Here is a 23,484-nt window from a genome sequence, read left to right on the forward strand (position 1 = left end):
TTACATGTCAATGATACATTAATGCACTGAGCACCTCATCACAACGGCTCAGGTCAGGAAGCCAATCCTGACACATTCGTGTATCAGTGCACTGCTTCATTGGGCTGAGAAACTCGAGCTCAAAGTGTAACCTTAACAACTTGGGCATAAATACTACTGGGAATCTCTGAACCTTATCATAATTCTAACACTTATCCTGTATTCTTTATTGTAGCGGTGCTCTTGTTGGCCTGCCTGGAACTGGGTAAGTCTTTGTGCATTCCAAGTGTTTCTTTATTCAATGCAATGAGTAGAAGCGCTGTCCTGATTTCCACTTCTCCCCACTCACAGGCTCTGCCTACAGACTGGCTTGTTACTTTGCAAACTGGGCTCAGTATAGACCAGGAGTAGCAAGTTACATGCCAGATGATGTGGACCCTTGCATGTGCACTCACCTGATCTATGCTTTTGCTGGTATGAACAACAATGAAATCGTCACTATTGAATGGAATGACGTGACTCTCTACAAATCATTCAATGCTCTTAAAACCAGGTACTGTACATCTGTAACTAGCTCCCAAATTCTAAGTCTTGTTTTAATTAATTGCACATTATATAGTCTTCTACAAAAGATGTATTGCTCTGCATTTATATTCTCCATGTTTTACTTTTTTCATCTTGTTTAAGTTCCTCTTATCATTTCCATTCTGTGAGGACCAGCAAGCAATGTGGCCCTAGAGCTGTGCCAGTCCTGTTGTGTGGCCACTAAGAGATGCATAAGTTCAGTGCAAGGGCGACTTATTCACTGACCTCTGCTCCCTGTGAGGCAGCATCACACATCCACTTAACAACTCAGCGAAGAATAGGAAACTGTCGTAGAGGAAATTACAAACTTGCACTAAAGTACAAATCAGGGCCCTATCACCTTGTTGTACATTGTGTTCATACACCAGTGAACTATAACCACTGGACTGAGAAACTGAACCTCAAGTAGATTTATTATCAAAGTGAGAGTACTAAAGGGATTAGGACTGTGATATTTTAGAGTAATTTCAATAATTATTCTCATATTATTGAATGTGTTTTATTACATTCACTTTTTTCTAAAGCAACTATTTGTTTAATTTGCAACAGGAATGGAAACCTTAAAACACTTCTCTCTGTCGGAGGCTGGAACTTTGGAACTCAAAAGTAAGATGGAAACATTTGTTATTTCGGGAAGCAATTTTTTTCAAAATCTTCATGAAATAAAATGAGAACGATTGACTAACAAATATTGTTTTGCTTCTTAACATATGTTGGCAAGAGTCACCAAACTCCAAAAAACATATGAAGGGGACTCGAAGAGAACAAAGCAAAATAAATTTCACCGTCGTTTCACAGCCAGTCATTGTTCTCAATGAGGATTTTACTTTAACTTTCTTCTCCAGGTTCAGCGCCATGGTTTCCACAGCTGAAAATCGACAAACATTCATAAAGTCAGCGATTAGCTTCCTGCGCAAATATGGGTTCGATGGTTTGGACATAGACTGGGAGTATCCCGGGTCAAGAGGAAGCCCCCCGCATGACAAGCAGCTCTTCACAACCCTAACACAGGTAGGACCGAGTGCACCTAACTGGTTAGTTACTCAGTCTAAGAACTGTCAAAAACCAAACACTACCCACAGAATAAATTAGTTGTCATTTGTCGAAAAATGTAACAACACATGAGTAAGTAAATGAAACACATTACCAAGTTAGTGTCAGTGACATGTCCTTATAGAAACATAAAAGATAGGAGCAGGAGTAGGCCATTCGGCCCCTCGAGCCTGTTCCACCATTTAATGAGATCATGGCTGATCGTCCAAATTCAGTACCCTGTCCCTGCTTTCTCCCCATATCCCTTGATCCCCTTAGCCTTAAGAAATATATCTAACTCCTTCTTGAATATATTTAATGAATTGGCCTCAACTGTCTTCTGTGGAAGAGAATTCCACAGGTTCACCACTCTCTGGGTGAAGAACTTCCTCCTCATCTCAGTCCTAAATGGCTTACCCCTTATCCTTAGACTGTGACCCCTGGTTCTGGACTCCCCCGCCATCGGGAACAGCTTTCCTGCATCTAGTCTGTCTAGTCCTGTTAGAATTTTATAAGTTTCAATGAGATCCCCTCTCATTCTTCTAAACTCTAGCGAATATAAGCTCAATCGACCCAATCTCTCTTCATACGTCATTCCTGCCATCCCAGGTGTCAGTCTGGTTAAAAATCAAAGCCCGAACAGGGACTTGAACCCTGGACGCTCAGATTAAAAGTCTGATGCTCTACCGACTAGCTATGATAATCCACAAAGCTATGAAGATTGAGCTATCCTTGTATTAATGTGGGATGCAAATGTGGAGATTTTTAATAGTCTTTATAAACCTTGAAAAAAATCTGGGACCAATCGTAATGTTAAAGTGACACACCACCTTGTTGGACTCCAAGAATGCTTCATTATTGTCCATGGATACATTTTCAAAACAAGGAACCTAATGTTCCTTTGGTCGTCTTTTGAAGCCTCTATTTTGTGCAAGTCGGTTAATAAGGTAAACTGCAATATTTTTGGCTTTTAGGAACTGATAGCAGCCTTTGAAGCAGAAGGAAAAAGTATTGGGAAGCCAAGGCTCTTACTCTCAGCTGCGGTGGCTGCTGGAAAACCCACAATCGAATCGGCCTATGAGATTCCTCAGCTGGGCCAGTGAGTATTGGTTTCAATCTTAAAGGTCAAATGTAGCACCGGCATAGAGGAGATCAGCTCGCTCAGCGCATGCCCGGAAATGGCTGGTCTATAATACTCAGTACCACACCAGGCTCGGCATTAGCTCACTCAGTTGTTAGGGAAGCTCATGTTTCCTTCTTTAGTGATAAATATTACATCGAATTTACAGCAGAGAAACAGGCCATTCGTCCCAACTGGTCCGTGCCGGTGTTTATGCTGCACACGAGCCTCCTCCCACCTCACTTCATCTAACCCTATCAGCATATCCTTCTATTCCTTTCTCCCTCATGTGTTTATCGAGTTTCTCCTTAAATGCATCTCTACTATTCGCCTCACCTACTCCTTGTTTCTGGCTGGTTGGATACGCTATAAAGCTCTTAGTTAACTGAAGCCTTTAATTCAGGTTGGAAGCCACCGGAATGAATTTTAAGTTATTTGTTGAAATCATAACTTAAAAACGTCTGAATTGAGAAAAAGGCATTTAGCCCTTCAATCTTGCTCATTGCAGGGTTCATGAATGATTTGCCTATTATGGGTTTCCCTCCTACAGTATTACTAATGCTCTACATTAAGGGACACCAATAGTTCCTTTCCTTATCTTCCCTAGGGAAAACAAAACTCAAGCAGTGCTGTTAATACCTCGATAAGCTTTGACCCTCTTCTCAACAGATATCAATCTCTTTAAAGGTGTCAAAATCAATAGAGCCGTTATACATATTGGCCTAGAAATTCATTAAGGCGCTGCCAGCTTTGCGGCCAGTTACCGCCTAAAGAGGGCTTCTGCGCCAAAAAGGAGTTTGCGCTGATATTCAGCGCAGCGGTATTGGCGGCGGTAGCCATTAGCGCTGCGCCGGCACCGATGACGTCATTGGTGTGCGCAGTGCCCCGGTTCCGCCCCGAAACCGGCCCGATCCCCATATTTAGTTGCGGCCGCCTCTTCCGCAGCGGCCGCAAACAGCGACCAGAAAACGGGGCCGTACTCTAGCCTTAGTGGGGCGCTTTAAGGTGGAGGTGCGGCCGGCCGCTTTTTCGGCGGCCGCCTGCCCGCACCTCCTTTCCCGGCCTCCTCCAACCCCCCCCCCGCGGCATTGCCGGCTGCTTTCCGCGAACCCGGCACTTCTCCGAGGTGCCGGGCTCATTTGCCGGCACTCTCCAGCGGCGATCTCCCCATTGCAGGCAGCTACCCCTTAAGAGAAGGAGGAGGCCTGCAGTACCGCAGCCTGCCGCTCCGCAGCGGCTGGCGCAGCGGCGCCAAGAGCGCTGAAATTCAGTTTCAGCGCCCCAAGCGGAGGCGGGCACACCCTGGAATAGCGCCCGGTTCCGGATTGGGGCGCAGAAGCCGAATATCTGACGGTCGCTAATGGCTCCGCGCCCAGCGCTAACTTTTGGGCGCTAGCCAGCTGGGCGCCCCTAACTGAATTTCTAGGCCATTCACTATATTCTGGGGAATTTTTTTGCCTTAATTTCTAGCCTCAATTGGGAGGTAGCACTAAGTCCTCAGTTAAGTATAGATGTAGCTGTTTGATGATAGTCTGTCCCAGTGGGTTCAACGCTCAGATTAAGATTTGAATATAATCTCAATATGTTCATAAAACATTACTGGAGAATTTAAGGCAATTAACACACTGCTTTCTTTCCTATACAAACACTACAATTGTGTCACAAAGCAACGATCATGTTCATAATTTATATTTTCAGGGATATCCTAGTAAAAATATTCCATTATTTTATTGCTGAATAACCTAGATGATGGGCCAAGGCCCGTAGTGCAGGACAATACCATGGTGGAAAAGAGTAAGAGAGAAGACAAGGGAAACAGAGCAGTAAGGGAGGTGAAACATCAATTGGGTTTTAGATTACAGGAAGAAGAGAAGACTGAGAATAAGGTTAAGAATGAATATATATTTTACTTGGTAAGATATCAATGTTACTCACAGATCTTCCTTCCTACAGAACTCTAGACTTTTTCAATGTGATGACATATGATTTCTATGGTCCATGGAATACCTTCACTGGAGAAAATAGTCCTCTTTATGCCCTCCCTTCCGCCCAAGGCGGTAACCGGTACTTTAATATGGTACGCATTCATGAATGTTAATTATTTCAGTTTTACAACTAGCTCGCCATCTTTTATAAACTGCTTGCAGTCTTCTTGAAACTAAGCGTTAATGTTACCAATCTCTGCACAGGCCTACACCATGAAATACTGGAAGGATAACGGAGCTCCTGCAGAGAAACTGAACGCTGGATTCCCTGCTTATGGTCACACATTCAGACTGAGCACATCCAACACTGCTGTCGATGCCCCAGCAAATGGCGCTGGACCAGCTGGGCATTACACACAACAAACTGGGTTCCTGGCCTACTTTGAGGTATTTACACTGCTGCAAATATACTAAATATCCAAGCTCCTTGAAAATCTCATATTTTGCCATGAGAAAACATAAGCTTAATTGACATTAATTATATATCAATTACCTTAAGTTGGATGGGAGGAGGAGAAACAATTTAGACTGACTGGGAACTTTGTTATCTCGTCGCCTGTTTATCACCAGATAATAATGGTTGAGGAAGACCATTGTGGCCATATTAGTTTATTCTTCGAGAAGCGCCCTACAGTCCTATTGCAGCATCCAATTGTTTCTTAAATACTTCCAGAGTTTTTGCCCCTACAATTCTACTGGGATGTTCATTCCAATTGTTGGAATTCTCTCTGTGTGAAGAAGGATCTCCTGATATCAGGCCTAAAGTTACCTATTCCTAGTCTGAACTTGTGTCTCCTTGTCTTACTCCCACAGTTTAAAGTACTATTCCAGATTTACCTTTTCCATGTCATTTACTATCTTATAAAGCTCTACAACTTCAGATGCTTCCTTTTCAAGCAGTTAGTTTTTGCCAGGTGTAAAAGTTATTTTTCTTTCCGCCGTTTGTTCCTGATTGCCTTGCACAATTCCCTAATGGATAAGCTGGGCAAAGACCTAGGCCTGAGGCTACTTCCAATATCATTCTTGAGCCAATTCTTTTGATACCCTCTCTATCAGAAGGCTACTGGCCTCAGCTGGGCACCACCTTATAATGGCATGGTCGAGACTGGGAACTTGCCATGTGGGGAATGGCCGAATACCCTTCAGTAAATATTTGTGTCACCTTATGAGGCATTGCTTGGGGTTTGGTAATTTGGATCAAAATTCAAAGGGGATATTTTTGACTTTGGGTGATGGTTCAAAATGAATGAGCTCTCCCGCTGAAAACTGGGAGAGATGTATAACAGGTGGCTGAATCGATCTCCCCCATTTTACACTATCACCCAAAATCAAATTACTCCCCATAGATTCTAAGTACAGTGTCATGTGTATTACAGAAGAAAAAGTCCAGAAGAGCTGAGTAAACCTAACAGGAACTAATTAATTTAAGTAGATCTTTACTGCACTTGAATTACTGCAAACCAGTGACAATTTAACTGCAAAGTGTTGCATCCTAATGTCTCACTCTTTCAACAGATCTGCCTCTTCTTAAAAGGTGCGACTGAAAAATGGGATTCTTCACAGATGGTTCCATACGCATATAAGGGAAATGAATGGGTTGGCTATGATAATCCACAAAGCTATGAAGACAAGGTGCGCTAAGCATACTGCTGTGCACTTTAAGACTGACTTTCCGAATGCACATGGCCACTGAGGAGCCTTGCCCACCAGCTCCACATATCAAGAACTAAAATGCAGTCACGATTTTCTGAGCATTATTTTAATCATGGGGATTTTCAATAACTGCATTTGGAAAACCAACCATTTTCTTTTGTAATTTGTTAGACACAATTAGGCATGACAACATTTACAATTGCTGCTCTTGTTATTTCTGATTCACCCCCTCACACGACAATATAGCGAGAAATTCATATATTATTTTTCGACTCACCTCATTGTGCCCAAACCACACACTGACAGAAACAGAGCCACCTTAGATACGAATGCAGTAATATTATTGATAATTGAAACTGAGGTGTTTCTAAATGGGAATTTTTTTCCTCATTCCCCCTAGACTCCCATATAAAGCAATATGTATGTTGCGATGGAGCTCTGCGCACTTCCATAAGGATACTTGCATATAGTTAACTGAAAACTGGATGGCTCCCTGATGGGAGTAAGCACATTGTAGCAATTACACGCCAAGATCTCTCTTGTATTGCTTTTGTTATTCTTTGACCGGAAGATTTTAGAGGATCTGGAAATAAAAGCAAGATAGCAAAATACTGCGGATGCTGGAAATCTGAAATAACAACAGAAAATGCTGGAAAATCTCAGCAGGCCAGGCAACATCCGTGGAGAGAGAAATAGAGTCAATGTTTCGGGTCGAAACCCTTCGTCAAGACTGGAAAAGCAGAGGAAATGAAACAGATTAAAAGGCCAGTTTGGGGGCTGGGAAATGGGGATGAAAGAACAAAAGAGAAGTGAAGAGACATTAAGAGGTATTCAAAACCAGACGAGATGGCGATAGGACTAGTGGAGAGACTAGAGCTAGAGCTGTCTTTTGTCTCTCCACTAGTCCTATCACCATCTCATCTCATTTTGAATACCTCTTAATGTCTCTTCACTTCTCTTTTGCTCTCTTATCCCCCATTTCCCAGCCCCCAAACTGGCCTTTTAATCTGTTTCATTTCCTGTGCTTTTTCAGTCTTGATGAAGGGTTTTGACCTGAAACGTTGACTCTATTTCTCTCTCCACGGATGTTGCCTGGCCTGCTGAGTTTTTCCAGCATTTTCTGTTGTTATTTTGGAAATAAAAGCAGTTGGTTAATAGCACACCGATACGAGTGTTTCCTCAGACATAACACATAAGAATCAGAGTGGTTTTTATCTTCATGATTTGGGATATTCTAGATCTTGCAATCACATTTGAAGAGAAGCCCGCAGGCTATCAGTGATTCACATGATGAATTTTTTCCATATTGTATTCCAGATCAAGTGGCTGAAGCAAAACAATATTGGAGGAGCTATGGTGTGGACCCTTTCTCTGGATGATTTCAGTGGCACTTTCTGCCACCAGGGACGTTATCCTCTCATCAGCAAACTACACAGTGGTCTTGGAATTAATCCAGGTAATTCCTTGTCGTGACTTTCTACGCCAGAACCATCTACTTGTTGTTGCTTAATAGAAAGTCAGTACGGAAAGCCCTAAAACTACCTAAATACGTCTGAAAATCATCCTTTCAGTTGGCATTGCTTCTGGTTACCCGACTAGAAGGATATTAATGTGAATTGCTAGCATTAATATCCTAAACCAAAAGTGACACAACAATACAGAGCCACACATTATGGTGTTAAATCGCAGTGTGTGATATTAGTAATTCACTTGTTAGCATATTTGTATGAACTTTTATTACCCACTATTTAAGACATTAACCCGACAGGCTGAGACTTCTTGTTAAAATGGCAGCCAGAGCAATTTCACATGAGTGCATTATCGCATTGGTTATTAATATCACATAGTGTGACTTCAACCCTCGTATACCTCAACAGTGGAGATCATAAATTAGGGTTGGATTTTCCAATGGGTATGTAATACCAATAATAAACTTGACAACAGGAGCTGTAGTATGGCTCATATGTACAAACATTAAGGAAATAATACCCACTTGGTTTACAAGGATGATACTGTTCCATTTGCAAAGATAATCCAGAGGCCGTAAATAGAGTTCAGTTCATGTTGCTTTTTAATGGCTGCTCCACATACACACTCCCAGGCAAAAGCAATCGAATATCTATACACAATACAATGATAACAGCACTATCAAACTCCATGTGCTCAGGCCAAGGCAATCGAGTACCTATCACCAATGTCAGACATAACAGATACCAGAAACGCGAGGGCTCACCTATCAGGAAAGGATGAACAGACAGAAGGCTGAGGGGTGACCTAATAGAGTTCTTTAAATTATGAAAGGTTTTGATAGAGTAGACACAGAAAGAATGTTTCCACTTGTGGGGAAGAGCAAAACTAAAGGCCAGCAATATAAGATAGTCACCAAGAAATCAAATAGTGAATTCAGAAGAAACATCTTTACCCAGAGAGTGGTGAGAATGTGGAACTCACTACGTCAGGGAATGATTGAAGCGAATAGTATCGATGCATTTTAGGGGCGGTTAGAGAAGCAGATGAGGGAGAAGGAATGCTGGAAATCTGAAATAAAAAAAGAAAATACTGGAAATACTCAGCAGGTCATCGACCTGAAACGTTAACTCTGTTTCTCTCTCCACAGATGCTGCCTGACATATTTAACCCAGTGTTTAAGTCTACGGTCATTTAAAGGGGCAACATCATGTGATAAAATGACCTGTGACACCAGAGGGACCGCCCACCTATATTTTGTCAGCTGATGCTGAGTGAAAATAAAACCACATTTCAAAATTTACATTTCATAAGACACCACTTAACATCGTGACTTGTCCTCAATGCTGCTCATTGAACTAACTTTACTGAGCAGCCTGTCTCTCGAGATCCCAGGAACTGGGTTTACCTGCAAAGTTCCACAATGAGAGCGCTTTTCAGGGACGGCCACCTATTTCTCACTTGAAAACGGAGAGCCAGCAATTGAAAATCGAGAGTGGGGCGGGTGGGAGTAGGGAGGGGGCGGGGGGAGTTGGGGCAGGTTGCAGGGGGCCGTCCGGTGCAATTTTCAGTTGGGCCTGCAAATAGGCGAGCAGCATGGTAGGATGCTGCTTAAATATGCAAATCGGGTCTCTCCGCCGGTTGTAGATCCCCATTTGCAATTTTGAGGTACCAATGAGCTGAGCGTACCAAGGGCTGAGCGGCCTAACCAGCGGCCCTTAAATGACTGCTGGCGGCAGGAAAAGCCTGAAAACTTCTTTGTGAGAGTTTTTGTGGGGCCTGGAGGAAATAATGCAGGCTGCTGCCAGCCCACGCTCAACCTCCTGCAGGCTTAGCTCCCATCCTCCTCATGCCCGACCTCCCAGCCGGCTGGGAGCGGTGGCCGGCTGGTTTTCCCGCCCTCCCACAATTGGCGACCTGCGGTGGGATGCCCATTCGATGCCCGCTACTCATCGGCAGCTTTCAAACCATGTGGGTTTCGAGCGAGTGGCACTGCCTCAACCTTGGACATCGCCCCTGTTTCGGGCGGAATCGAAATTCGCCCCCAATGTCTCTTTAATATGAAATACTCGACATCAATTTACATCAATTTTTAAACAAACTGTGAATTAATGAAACTTGTTTCCTTCTAGAATGTGTGGCTCCTCCTCTTCCCACTACTGCTGCTCCTCCTGGTGGGAAGACTAGTCCTGGCAACCCCCAATTTTGCTCTGGCAAATCCAATGGTTTGTACGTGGACCCACAAAATAAGAACATATACTACCAATGTGTTAATGGAATGACCTACATAAATGAATGTGTCACTGGATTAGTCTTTGATCCTTCCTGCAATTGCTGCAACTGGCCTTGATGTCAAAGGAGGTACGTGCACTCTACTGAGATAAATAACAATGTTGGCTGGACAAATGCAGGTCAGAGTGGGTTCACTTGTACATTCAGATGCTGTCAACTATCATAGGAACTTGGGAATTGCTAGACAAATAAAGGCCAAGGTCCATCGCGTTCGCCTTCTGCCATCCTGTTAGTTAAGAACATAAGAACGTAAAAAATAGGAGCAGGAGTAGGCCATTTGGCCCTTCAAGTCTGCTCCGCCACCCAGCAAGGTCATGGCTGACCTTCTACCTTAACTCCACCTTCCCGCACTATCCCCATATCCCTTAATTCCCTTAGTTCCCCAAAATTTATCAATCTCTGTCTTGAATATACTCAACGACTGAGCATCCACAGCTCTCTGGGATAGAGAATTCCAAAGATTCACAACCCGTTGAGTGAAGAAATTTCTCCTCATATCAGTCCTAAATGGCCGACCCCTTATTCTGAGACTGTGACCCTGTGTTCTAGATTCCCCAGCCAGTTGCGTGTTACAATAGAAAGAACAAAAGGCTTGCAAGAAAAGGGAGCAGCAAGAGTATACAGCACCTTTCACAACCTCTGGACGTCCCAAAGCACTTCACAGCCAATGAAGTACTTTTGAAGTGTAGTCACTGTTGTAGGAAATGCAGCAACCAATTAGCGCACAGCAAGGACCCAAACAAAGCGATAATGGGGCGCTACCGGCTTTGCGACTGGGCGCGGTGAGAGTACCGACGCACGCAAAATTCCTGTCGAGGTTTGCGGCGGCGGTAACCCCTAGCGCCACAATCTCCTATGCCCGGAGATCGTGACATTATCGTGCTGCGCATCACCCCACTAGCGCCCCCAGACCCGAAATTCGGTTCCGCCCCCTGCAGCATCGCCGGGCGACAACACCGACAGCTGCAGGAGGTGTTGTCAGGGAGACCGGCCGCTCGGTGAGTGGTAGTTAAGGGTGATGATGGTTGCGTGGAAAAAACATTTTCCTAATGACTTATGTCCATTTTTTAGCATTTTCTTCGGCTGCGATCGATCAGCCCTGCACCCTGCTAGAGTGCTTGGGGCTGATCGTGTGGGATCGCGACTGCCATCAGCGACAAGGGACCTTGTTTCAATGCAGAGCCTGCAGCAATGGCCCTTCCCTTTAAGGGAGGGAAGGAACCTCCATCCCCGGCAGCGCTGCCCTCTGTTGTGTATGTAACCGTTTACCTTTAAGGGAACTATAGAATGTGACCGTTCGCCTTTAAGAGCACTACTTCAGGGTGGCACTATTTATTGGCTCATGTATACTGTAATACCGATAGTGACCACACCAGTATATAAGGGTTGTGATACATTAACTAGGGCAGAAATCGCCCAGACCTCTGAATAGTAAAGACCTGTTTTGTTTGTACTGCTAAAGTCTCTGAAGTTATTTACTGCACAACCTACAGACTTTACAGTGGCGACGAGTCCGATCGTACCCTGCGGCAAGACTAACCAGTAGCAGAGAGCTTCAAAAAGAAAACACGAGGCTCCGTCTACTAAAAGTATAGTACTTACTGGAAGCTGGAAGATTAACAGCAAAGCTGCGGCAGCAACAGGCACAGATTACCCTGCTACCACATCTTGAGCGAGCCAATCAGCCTAAAACAAGGCGGCCGAAGAGACTGTGAGTAGTTAAAACAAATAAATTTTCACAAAAAAAACGGGGTAGAAGTATTTGGAGGAGAAGGGCAAAGCATTCGGGTCCAACGGCGTCGGGTGACAGCCGGACCGCGGGCAATGTGAGAAGCCGTGCAGCAACCGCTGCCACGAAGCGCTGAGCCTGCGAGTAGGCGCGGGAGTGTCAGAGCCGAGAGCCGCGCGAGCGGGGGAGCCAGAGCCGAGCGGGAGGCATTGCAAGCCAGCGATCGCATCTCCAGATAAGGGCCGAGAGCCGCGAGAGCGATCGGATCTACAGATAAGGGCCGGCAGCCGCTTCGCGATCCAGCGATCGCATTATAGATAAGGACCGCACTCGGGCTGACAGACGGCGTCGGGGGACCGGGTGAAGACCGCCAAGCGCGGGAAAACCGCCATTGAAGTGGGCGGGGAGAGCGAGAAGCGTGGGAAAGCCGCCATTTTTCGGGGAAAACCGCTGAAGAAGGAAGAAGCGGGAAACCGCCATCTTGGAAATTATTAAGAATTTCAGAAAAGTAATAAGATTTTTCAGAAAGGCTGGTGTGTTCTCAAGAAGAGAGAAGAAAATTAATAATAAGTAAAGTAATACTTGTACTGTTCTCAAAAAGAGAAGAAGATGCCTAAGCGAGGAAATATTAATGACTTTAATGCAGAAATAGAAGACTGGGCCACGTATGTGGAACGCATAGAAATATATTGCGTAGCCAACGAAATTGAGGATGACAACAAGGCAATAACTTTGTTAAATTCGATGGGAGCAAAAACATACGGGCTTTTGAAACATCTAATAGCACCAGTTAAACCAGTGGACCAGACCTTCGAAGAGATCGTAACAGTGTTGAAGGATCACTTGAACCCCACACCGTTGATGCTGGCTGAACGATTTAAATTTTACGCCAGAACCCAGAGGCAAGATGAAAGCAATGCGGAATACTTAGTCGAATTGCGTAAGCTAGCGAAATACTGCCAGTTTGGAGGGAATTTGACAGAGGCGCTGCGGGACAAGTTCGTATGCGGCTTGGCCAAAGAAGGAACGCAGAAGCGACTTCTGGAAGAAAACGACCTCACACTGGACAGGGCTGTCCTCATAGCTTCATCGCACGAAGCCGCAGCGAAAGGGACGGCGGAAATGCAGCTAAAGGCGGCGGCACTCGGGGTGGACCAAATTACAACAAGCACTCCCAAATGCTACCGTTGTGGAAAGACAACGCACGACCAGAATCAGTGCTGGTTTAAGAACCAAGAGTGCAGGAAATGTGGCAAACTGGGTCACATCGCGAAGGTATGCAGGTCCGGAAAGAAGACCAACAAGCAAAGGAAGCCACCACCACAAGGAAAGTACAACAAGGTGCATCAGGTGGCTGAAAAGAGTTCAGACGAACAAAATTCAGACTCAGACCCAAACAGCCAGGAGCTGGATAGTCTGAGAATCCACCATGTGGGTAAAGTAACTGATCTACAGTTGATCTGGGTCACACTAAAAATAGCGGGAGTCCAAGTACGAATGGAGCTGGACACGGGATCAGCTGTATCCGTCATCAACCAAAAGGACTATCACCGGCTATTCTCTCACATACCCTTAAGAAATACCAAATTCGTATTACAGACATACACGGGGCATCATGTATACCCCCTGGGAAAAATACGAGTCAAGGTGAGAGATAGGGGTAAAGAACACCCACGAATGTATCTGTACGTACTACCTGAGGGAGGACCACCACTTCTGGGACGGGAGTGGATCAAGAAAATAGACATGGAATGGCACTACCGACAAGCAATGACGAGTGAGGACTCGGTGCAGACAAGCAGCTCAGACTCCGAGCCGGAAGACGATAAGTCCAGCTTATGTATGAAAAACAAGATTAACATGAACTCACGGACTAAGGTTGGGAAATCGATGGCGTGCATAAAGACAGAGAATTCTGAGTCTGTTCAAGCTACAGACAGATGCATTACGGAGGAACACCGGGCTAGAACTCAACGTTATGTCAAAGTACAACGACAATTAGAACAGTTGAGTGCCCGTCTCCTACAAGAGATGGAAAAGGTGAAAAAGTTCTGGGACACCGAATGGGAGTCCCTGGAAAGACAACAGAGACAGCTCGCTCAAGCAGAGAGCGACCATAGAGCCATCGTGGCCAAGTACCAATCACATCTCCCTGAGGCTGTTCAGGAACTAGAATATACACAGAACGATCCAAAGGAAGAGGAATCTTCAGGAAGTCAGGATGGTATTCCAGTTCACCTCTACGACTTGTTGCAAGCAGAGTGTAACGAGTTGAAAGAACAGTATGAACAGGCTCGGACTACAATCCTGGAAGGGGTTAACTTGGCAACTTCCGAAAAGCTCGTGTTAGTGAAAGAACATGAACGACTCAAGGTTGACCATAAGCAAGAATTACAAAGTCTGCAGGAAATGTTTGATGAGCTTCAGGCCAAGGCTGACTCATCGTTAGGGATTCAATCCATAGGAAAAAAATTAGTGGTGGAAGACATACCAGAACAGGGAATACAGGATGTCCAAGAACTCATTAAATTATTAAAGGAAACACAAAATAAATATGAAGCGGCAATGGCCGAGGTCCAACGACTTGAAGAACAGATGCAACTGGAAATCTTTTCAGTGGAAGAAAAGGGAGCTGTAAGAAACACAGAGACCGTAAGAATGGGCCATGAACATGAGCTTAAATCGTCAGAGGAGAAGGGTTTGGAGCTCTCAAAAGTTATTGAAATAGCCGAGGTTGCAACACAGACTGAGAAGATGGCAGCAGAGCAACCCTTAGATACCAAAAGTACGCTGACTCATGTCAAGGTTGAACAACAGAACGCTGAAACAACTGCTCCGGTAGAGGGATTGAATAGTCCGATCAATCAATCTCCAAAGGAAGTTGAAGTATTAAAATCACAAATGAGGTCATTAGTAAACAACTTGCTGAAAGCCCAGAAAAAGTTAGAGGAAGCGGAACACGTGAAGAAGTCTCTTCAGGAAAGATGTCTGGATTTGGAACAAAAGCTGGCGGACGTCCAGCTGGGTAGGGAGGACATAGAAGACCCTCTCGCTGGCCTAGCTCAGGACGACTCCGAATATTACTATGTCCTGTCCTGCCCAACTTGTAACTTCGACTCCCACCATACAGAAATCATGGAGGAGCACCGAAAGTCTACGGAACATCGGGAGAAGGTGGCTCTACTACGGAAAAAGGAGGAAGAGAAGGAGGAACTGCGCATGCAGCTGGCAGCTGACAGTGGAGCCCAGAGAGTCTCCAAGAAGCAGAAAAGGAAAAGTCGAAACAGAAGATGACCCATCTGAACCATGATTACCTCTACCAGATCACACACGTGGTCCCTCTGAACGGAGCCAATTCAGTTCGGAAGTTCAAACTGTTAAACCCATGGAAGGACTATTGAATGAGTCACTCCAGCAATGTGAACCGACTACACCACAGAGACTGAATCTATGAACTGTTTTCCACAGAGACTGAATCTGTGATCTGTTTTGACATGAAGTTATATATGTTATTATGTTATGTTAAACATGAAGTTATATGACGTTGACTCCATCGAGAGTATATCTGTAAATTGTTATATGACGTTGACTCCATCGAGAGTATATCTGCAACCTGTTTATATAAAATTGAAGATTGTATGTTTAACGGGATTCTGTAAGTAATAAGCTAGGAAGGGAGGAGTGTTGTGTATGTAACCGTTTACCTTTAAGGGAACTATAGAATGTGACCGTTCGCCTTTAAGAGCACTACTTCAGGGTGGCACTATTTATTGGCTCATGTATACTGTAATACCGATAGTGACCACACCAGTATATAAGGGTTGTGATACGTTAACTAGGGCAGAAATCGCCCAGACCTCTGAATAGTAAAGACCTGTTTTGTTTGTACTGCTAAAGTCTCTGAAGTTATTTACTGCACAACCTACAGACTTTACACCCTCGACATTGGGCAGTGCTGCACCGCTAACGCCCCTCCCGCCGGCTTTAGTGCTCCAAGTGTTTGGATTATTTTGTGGCGTCTCTCATTTCAGCTTTGCGCTGTGAAATGGCCTGCAACAGGGATGGAATGATGGGGGTGTGGTGAGCAACGGGGATCGGGAGTTTAATTTATTGGAACCGCAGTCTGATGAGGCGGTCACAGACCACACTTCTGGAAGGCCGATTGAGTGGCTGCCTCCTCCCTCGCTCCTGTTCCTCCTCCTCCTCCTCCTTATCTTCCTCTTCTTCCACGTCCTCCTCCTCTCCCTCTTCCTCCTCCTGAGGTGGTCCCGCAATCCCTAGTGGCAAGGGCTGGGCCCTCATGATGGCCAGGTTGTGGAGCATGCGGCAGACCACCACAAAACGGGACACCTGCTCAGCCGAGTACTGGAGGGCCCCTCCCGAACGGTCAAGGCAGCGGAACCGTTGCGTGAGCACCCCGAAGGTCTGCTCGATGATGTTCCTGGTGGTGGCATGGCTCTCATTATATGAGTGCTGGGCAGGAGTGTTGAACCAGGTAGAGTGCGGATAGCCCTTGTCTCAGACAGCCAGCCACGAGCTTGGTGTGGTGGCTGGAAGATTGCTGGCACACCGGTCTGGCGCAGGATGAAGGCATTGCGGCTGCTGCCAGGATAGCGGGGATCCACATTGAGGATTCGCTGTCTGTGGTCGCACACCAACTGCACATTAAGTGAATGGTAGCCTTGCAGTTATGGGAGATCTCAGGATTGTTATGTGGTGCCCGCAAAGCCACGTGGGTGCAGTCAATGGTGCCCTGCACCATGGGGGATCCCACTATCCTGACAAAGCCACACGCATGTTCGTCCTGCTTCTCTCTAGTGATGTGGAAGGAAATGTAATCCCTTCTCCTACTGTAGAGAGCCTCTGTGACCTCCCGGATGCAGCAATGGACGGCAAACTGTGAGATGTTAGCTATATCTCCTGTTGCAGACTGTAAGGATCCGCTGGTGAAGAAATTGAGGGTGAGGGCGACCTTGACATCCACTTAGAGCCATCCTTGCCCTGATCTGAGTCTGGAGGTCTGGTTACAGGAGGTGGCAGAGTTCTGTGACCTCCTCCTTGCTGAAGCGGAGCCTTCTAATACATGGCTCCTCGCTTAATTGGAGGTCGGAGAAGTGCTCTCGAAATAGCTTTGGAGGGTAAGGCCTCCTGTTGAGAGCCCTCATGACCCTTCTCCTCCCTCTGGCCACATGTTCCAATCTTTCTCGCTGCCTGCACTCCCTCTACCGTAGATCCTGGAGGGCGAGCTCGACTGCCAGTACAGCCCCCATTAATGTAACCAAGTGTAGCACTTTGATATGTTGTGAGAATAAATGTAACTAATTTTTAGTAGCCACAGCACTCCTGATACTAAACAACATTTAAATGACTGAATTAAACTGTTGCACAATGTCAAAGCAAGCAGTGAAACAGCACTAACATGATAGCTGCGACTCATTACTCATGATCCCTTTAAGTAGCATCCCTGGAGCCGGCATCTGCCTGCTTGACTCCTCCTCTCCCTGCCGCTGTCGGAACAAGGCGCTAAGGCAGGGGGCGATAACCAATTTCGCAGATTGGGTGCCCAGTGAGTGTTGCACACTCACTGACGTCACGATCTGCCTGGCGCTGAGGTCCCCGGTGGTAACTCGTAGCATCAGCGCTATGGGGGGTCCAGATTTGGCGTGCGTCACTGGATTCGCCTCGCCCTGGTGCTACTGCATCAGTGCCCCATTAGCACCCCCACCAGGCATTAACTGGAGATGCTAACTGGAGGTGCTAACCAACTGAAATTTTCTCCCTTTATTTTTTCCAGCCTGTTGTTGATTTCCAGTCAACACCAATGAAGCTGTAACTGACCTTCTGTGTAATCAATGAAAAATGTCACCACCTAATGGAGCAAATTACAACAACCATCAATGTGCTGGCTCGAAGAATTTTGTCGCAACTAAAGATAATGACTGAAACAGAAAAATAAAACAAGTTGCAGAGATCTGGTTACTTCGTATTTTTTAAATAAATTATATACTTGCATTTACATAACACTTTGTTTATCGAAATGCTCCAGGCAATGAATTACCTGAAGTGCAGCGACTGTTAGCTGTGATTATCCATTTCTGAGTGACAATGACAGTTAAAGAGAAATACATCAAAGTTACAACATGGAAACAGACCATTCGGCCCAACCAGGCCGTGTTGGCATTTACGCTCCGCGCGAGCACACAGTTCTAATCACATTTACTGGTCCTCTTCCCGTGTCCCTTCAATCTGCTTGAACTCAACTCCTTTCACTTCTGAAATTAAATCCAGGTTCCACATGGTATCGGCAGTCAAATGCAAACATATCACCGCTGCACATAGGAACAGCAGTCGGCCATTCAGCCCCTCGAGCCTGTTCCGCCATTCAATTAGAGCAAGATTTCCATATTTGGAAGAATTTCTCTATTTTCCAGAAAAAATGTCTGAGCTTAATATCGACCCAAGAAGTCAAAGTGCAGAACCCACTGCCTTGGAGATACTGGGGGTGAAAAGCTCCATTGACTTCAATGGAAAAGAACATTGGGTGCTGTGGACAATGGGCTGCTGGTGAAGACCATTTTCACCCCCACTGTCATTCGGTTCCCTATTGTACCTGAATTAGAAACAATGCCAGGCAACTGACATCACCATCTAATTAAATCTTTGCCAAGCTCTGTAATGTCCACTACATTGGCAATGTTTCTTTATGAACATTTTGGTTTTTTTACATACTGTTTATCTGTCACATCTTCAATTTATTTGGTTTGCTTAAATATCTAACAACAGCAACAACTCCACGTAGAAAGCAACCCCAAAGCATTCAGAGAAATGGAATGGTCAGCCGGGGAAAGACTTAAGGAGGCGTGATTGAAGGCTTAGGTGAAAAGATAAGTTTTTGAAAAGTTTTTTAAAGGCAAAAAGAAACGTATAAAGATGGAGAAAAATGAAGTATAGAGGCCGAGGGGTATAGAGAGGGAGTTCCAGGCAGCAAGGGGTAGGCAACATAAAGCTCTCTCTCCAAGGTGTGTCAGAGAGAAGAGGGTGCACAGGAGACCTGTGGAAAACCAAAGTTGGTTGGAGGAGGTTGCAGCGTTAGGGTGTGGAGCAAGGCCATGGAATGATTTGAAGACAAGGTAGCAAAGGGTCTTCGCTATTTCCAGGAGTTTCCCAGTTGCCGTGTAAGGGATGGAATCTCCATTTGCCCCTCATAAGGCAAATGACAACAAGGGGTCAGAGCCAGGGCAGGGGGCTTCCTAGCCTGCGATAGTTCTGGAGGCCGGTACATCCAGTGAGGTGAAGCATATTGGCCTCCACAAGAGAATATGTGGGGTCTGATGGTGGGATACACGCCAAGCAAGTAGCCTGGACTCCCAAAGAGGAGGATATCAGAGGGGAGCCCTGCTGTGGTTGGGGAGGATGCGGGGGGTGGGGGGCAGCCTAGGCAACCCAATGGGCAGACATAGTCGCAGTTTCCAGCCACAGGGGGCAAGCGGACACCAGGGATTTTCTAGTGGTGCCTGTGCCTTCCTGCCCCATGCTAATTCGATACTCTCCTGCTGACCCCGCAAACTCCAGCAGGTTGGTGTTGGATGATACCAGGTGTGATCCCAGTACAACCGCTGGGATTGCAGCCCATGGATTTTCCAGCACTCTCGGTATTATTTCAAATTTCCAGTGTATGCAGTTTATCTTTGTTGTATGTTTAATTTTGAAAGTAAACGCATTTCTTATCATCACAGCGGCTTTCTGTGGGACAATTCCTGTAGACAGGTGGAACCGCAGCTTGGAAACAAGTGAATAGCATTTTGCAGAACAAAAGGTGTTGGTTTTCCACTTTCCATATCGATGGTGTCCATAATCAGCACTTAAAAAAAAACAAGAAGCACGATGAGAAACTGAGGTTAAGAGTTCCCCTGAAACACAAATGACAGCTGTGTACTTTCCTCCGGGATAAAGTCTGTTATCCAGGGGGAGAAGAAATTGCCTTAATAATGTACAAAAGATATCAGCTGGCTTAGCAGCTCCAACATCACCTTCAACATGAAGACACTCCTGGAGGGCCGGTAAACATTACCTCCATTTCACCTTTAGTTAACGCTAAATGGTTCTGTACTGAATTGACAATTAATCTCAACTACATTGGGCCAGAATTTACTGTGAAGGTAAGAGTGAGGCTAACGGCACTCACCGTTATTTATGCACAATCCGACAGCAACTCCCGGCGAGCGCAGATGCGCAGTTAAATGTGAAAATCCGGAAGTTGGTGTCCGAGATGCACCGTTCCTCCGTAAACTGTGTGAAAACGGTATCTCATTGTCTGGCTCCCCAAATGTAAGGAACAGCTTGAAGTTCATGTACTGACATCATAGTTACGGACTAAACTCGCCACAGAATGTTAGGGCTAGTCTAAGTACCCTTTTTGACAGCATGGTAAGTCTTAATTACTGCCAAATAACCTCCCTCACACTGAAAATTAACTTTTACAACGTGGAGTCTGATTCCTTCAGATTTTAATTGTTGGAGATTTAAAATTTTAAATTAAATTCCTTTTTTTTTTACTTTTTCTTTCTGTCTCTTTTATCTATTTCTCTTAATTCAATCTGTATTTCCCTCTCTTTATTTCTCTTTCTGTACCTGATTTGACATTGAATTCACTATTCTACTTTACACTCCCTGGTTCAGACTCTGTACTGCCCATTCGTAATACTTCAATCTGATTGGTTAAGGAGACACACAGTTGCTTGCCCTGTGACCAGATGCCCTGTAGAGGGCACCGTGCAGGTTTGGCTCGCTAACTTACAGCAACTTCCTGTGCAAAAGGTCATAGAAATTAGGGCAAGTCTAACGAATGGCGGCTACAGTATATTCTGGCCCATTATGTTCTTTAAACACTCAACTGTGTCTCCCACTTAACATTCAGCTTTTGCCTTACCTTAGTTTGATTACCTCATTTTGCATTATTAGTTATCCTACTCATTTTTACATGAATTGTGTTCAGTAAAAAAAGTTGATTGGTAAAGCCGTGTCATTTTTTTAATTCATTCACGGGATGTGGGTGTCGCTGGCAAGGCCGGCATTTATTGCCCATCCCTAATTGCCCTTGAGAAGGTGGTGGTGAGCCGCCTTCTTGAACCGCTGCAGTCCATGTGGTGAAGGTACTCCCACAGTGCTGTTAGGGAGGGTGTTCCAGGATTTAGGTGAAATAGAACAAATTAATTTACTCTCCGCATTTGTAGTTTGAGGGGACGACAGACATCATTAGTATTTTTTGAAACCATTTTCATGAAGCTACCATGACAATAGTTTGAAAACTAAAAGAACGCTTGTAATAACGTCTTGATAACTTCATTTAAGGGAAGGCAAAAACGGCAAGAAGAAACAGCAGAAGGCCAGTTGTCTGAGCTTGCACCGTCATTGGAGTCACAGGGTTGTGCTGCACTGTCGGAGGTGCCGTCTTTCGGATTAGACATTAAACCAAGGCCCCGTCTGCCTGCTTAGCAACATGTAAAAGATTCCATGGCACTATCGAAAGAAGAGCAGGGGAGTTTTTCTGGTGTTCTGGTCAATATTCTTCCCTCAACCAGTCATTCAATTGTTCTTTATAGGACCTTGCTCTGCGCAAATTGACTGTTGCATTTCCCTGCAGAACAATAGTGATTGTAAGTCATTGTAAGACAACAACTTGCATTTATATAGCGCCATTAATGTCAGAAAAAAACATGACCCAACATCCTGGGGATGTAGTAAAGCCTTCTTCGTTTTGCTAAAGAGAACAAGAAAGTAATAGGGGGTGATAATTGGGTGCCTTTGCACCTCCTGTTAGTGCCCCCGGGGGCGCTAATGGGGCGCAAATGGCTTTGCGACCGGGAGCGGCGCTGACATCAACTCCCGCCATATTAATCACCGCTTCGGGGGGCGATGATTAAAGGCGAGGTGGCCGAGGTAAGTGGAAAATAACTTACCTTTCCTATTCTAGTTTTGAGTGCTTGAGTACCGGGCTGATCGCGTGGGATGGTGGCTGCCTTGGTGGTTCAGGTAGGTCATTTTTCTATTGCAGAGCCTTTAAGGGCGGGAAGGAGCCTTTGAACGCGGCGCTGCTGAAGTCTCCGCCCCGCTCTCCGATGTTAGCACCCTATGAAGGAAGTGGAGTGCTTGATTTATCGCTCCACTTCCCTCTTGGGGCGCTAAAACTCAATTTTGCAGTCGCCGGCACTAATTAGCGCCCCGGGTGATGTTAGTGCCCCAAAATGGTCGATACCAAATTTGTACCCCATAATGTTTATTTATGAATAATATTTGAACAGTGAAAACTGGCCCTTAGTGACACATATCATGATATTGTGGCAAAGCCATCAAGAGACTCTTGCAGTAACGTTTATAATTGTCTTTAATCATAGTTGTTACCTTTAAGTGTTTGCGCTTTTTAAACAGCGCGGGATCGATAAAATCGCGATCTGACGCGATGACGTCATCACGCGGGTCACGTGACGTTCCCAACGGCGGGAAACGTGATGACGTCAGGGGGGTAGGGCGTTTCGGTTCAGTCCTCGTGGATCCAGCTTGTGTGTAGACCTGTTAGGAGTTCCTCCTGCGTTCTTTGTTTTGTAACTGTTTCAGTACATTAAACCACATTTGTTTACTTACCAGTTTCAACCTCAGTATTTTCGTTAGGAGTGTGAAGGCTCCTACATTAGTGACCCCGAAACCTCGCGAACGTTTTTCGCGGTGGACACGGAACGCAGCCCAGTGATGGAAGCCAACGCAGTGGCTTTGAAGCTCCCCCAATTCTGGGAACAACAGGCGGCCTCCTGGTTTGTGCAGGCTGAAGCACAGTTCAAGCTCTGCTATTTGTACGTGGTCTCCGCCCTCGACAGCTCAACAGCGTCGAGGATCATCAGCCTTCTGGAGAACTGCCTGACCGCTGACAAGTATGTCGCTATCAAGACACGGCTGCTGCAGGTATTTGGCCTTACAAAGGCGGAGCGCACTCGCCGTCTACTTACACTACCCAGGTTAGGCGACTCCAAACCCTCGGAACTAATGAGCCACATGCTGACGCTCCTGGGGTCCGAACCCCCGTGTTTCCTGTTTCGCGAGCTGTTTCTTAGTCAGCTTCCTGAACAGGTCCAAGCAGCCCTTGCACCGCGGATTGCATCGCGCTCGCCGAAGAGGCGGATAAAATCTACGCAGTCCGACAGCAAACTGCGCCATTGCGCAACGCCCCGCCCCGAAGGGCCCCGCCTCAACGCCTCCGACGACCGGTTACTGTTATTACCACGCTCGTTTTGGCCTGAAAGCCCGCTGCTGCCGCCCGCCTTACAGTTTCGCGCCCAAACCGTCGAACAGACCGCCGCGCATCAAGAACACCGGAACCGGGGTGTGCCCCGCGGCCACGATGGCGATCAGCGATTCCGGGAATCTTCTGTATTTAACCGACTCCATCTCGGGCCATCGTTTTTTGTGCGACACGGGGGCACAGTGCAGCATACTTCCCGCCTCGGTCCTCGACCTTCGGTCCGGCAGACGGGGTTCCCCCCTCCAAGCTGCCAACGGGGATGCGATTCGCACTTTCGGGAAACGGCGGGTACAAGTCTGTTTCGGTGGCCAACGTTTTATCTGGGATTTCGTCACCGCTCAAATTTCGC

The 23,484-nt window shown here is 45.9% G+C and overlaps 1 protein-coding gene across 1 annotated transcript; it reads left to right on the forward strand.

Moving 5' to 3' along the window:
• The first annotated feature begins 335 nt into the window (after nucleotides 1-335).
• On the forward strand, nucleotides 336-17,791 carry LOC147105136 (acidic mammalian chitinase-like). The gene is made up of 10 exons (XM_086011749.1): nucleotides 336-532; nucleotides 1,114-1,170; nucleotides 1,410-1,575; nucleotides 2,571-2,695; nucleotides 4,670-4,793; nucleotides 4,906-5,088; nucleotides 6,217-6,333; nucleotides 7,672-7,810; nucleotides 9,954-10,182; nucleotides 17,637-17,791. The coding sequence occupies exons 1-9, from the start codon at nucleotides 399-401 to the stop codon at nucleotides 10,169-10,171; spliced, it is 1,263 nt and encodes a 420-aa protein (XP_085867875.1). The 5' UTR covers nucleotides 336-398; the 3' UTR covers nucleotides 10,172-10,182; nucleotides 17,637-17,791.
• Nucleotides 17,792-23,484: the final 5,693 nt, after the last annotated feature.

Source organism: Somniosus microcephalus, chromosome 18 (genome assembly GCF_052327205.1).
Source record: "Somniosus microcephalus isolate GS21.2 chromosome 18, FLI_Smic_1.0, whole genome shotgun sequence".
NCBI classification, from domain to species: Eukaryota; Metazoa; Chordata; class Chondrichthyes; order Squaliformes; family Somniosidae; genus Somniosus; species Somniosus microcephalus.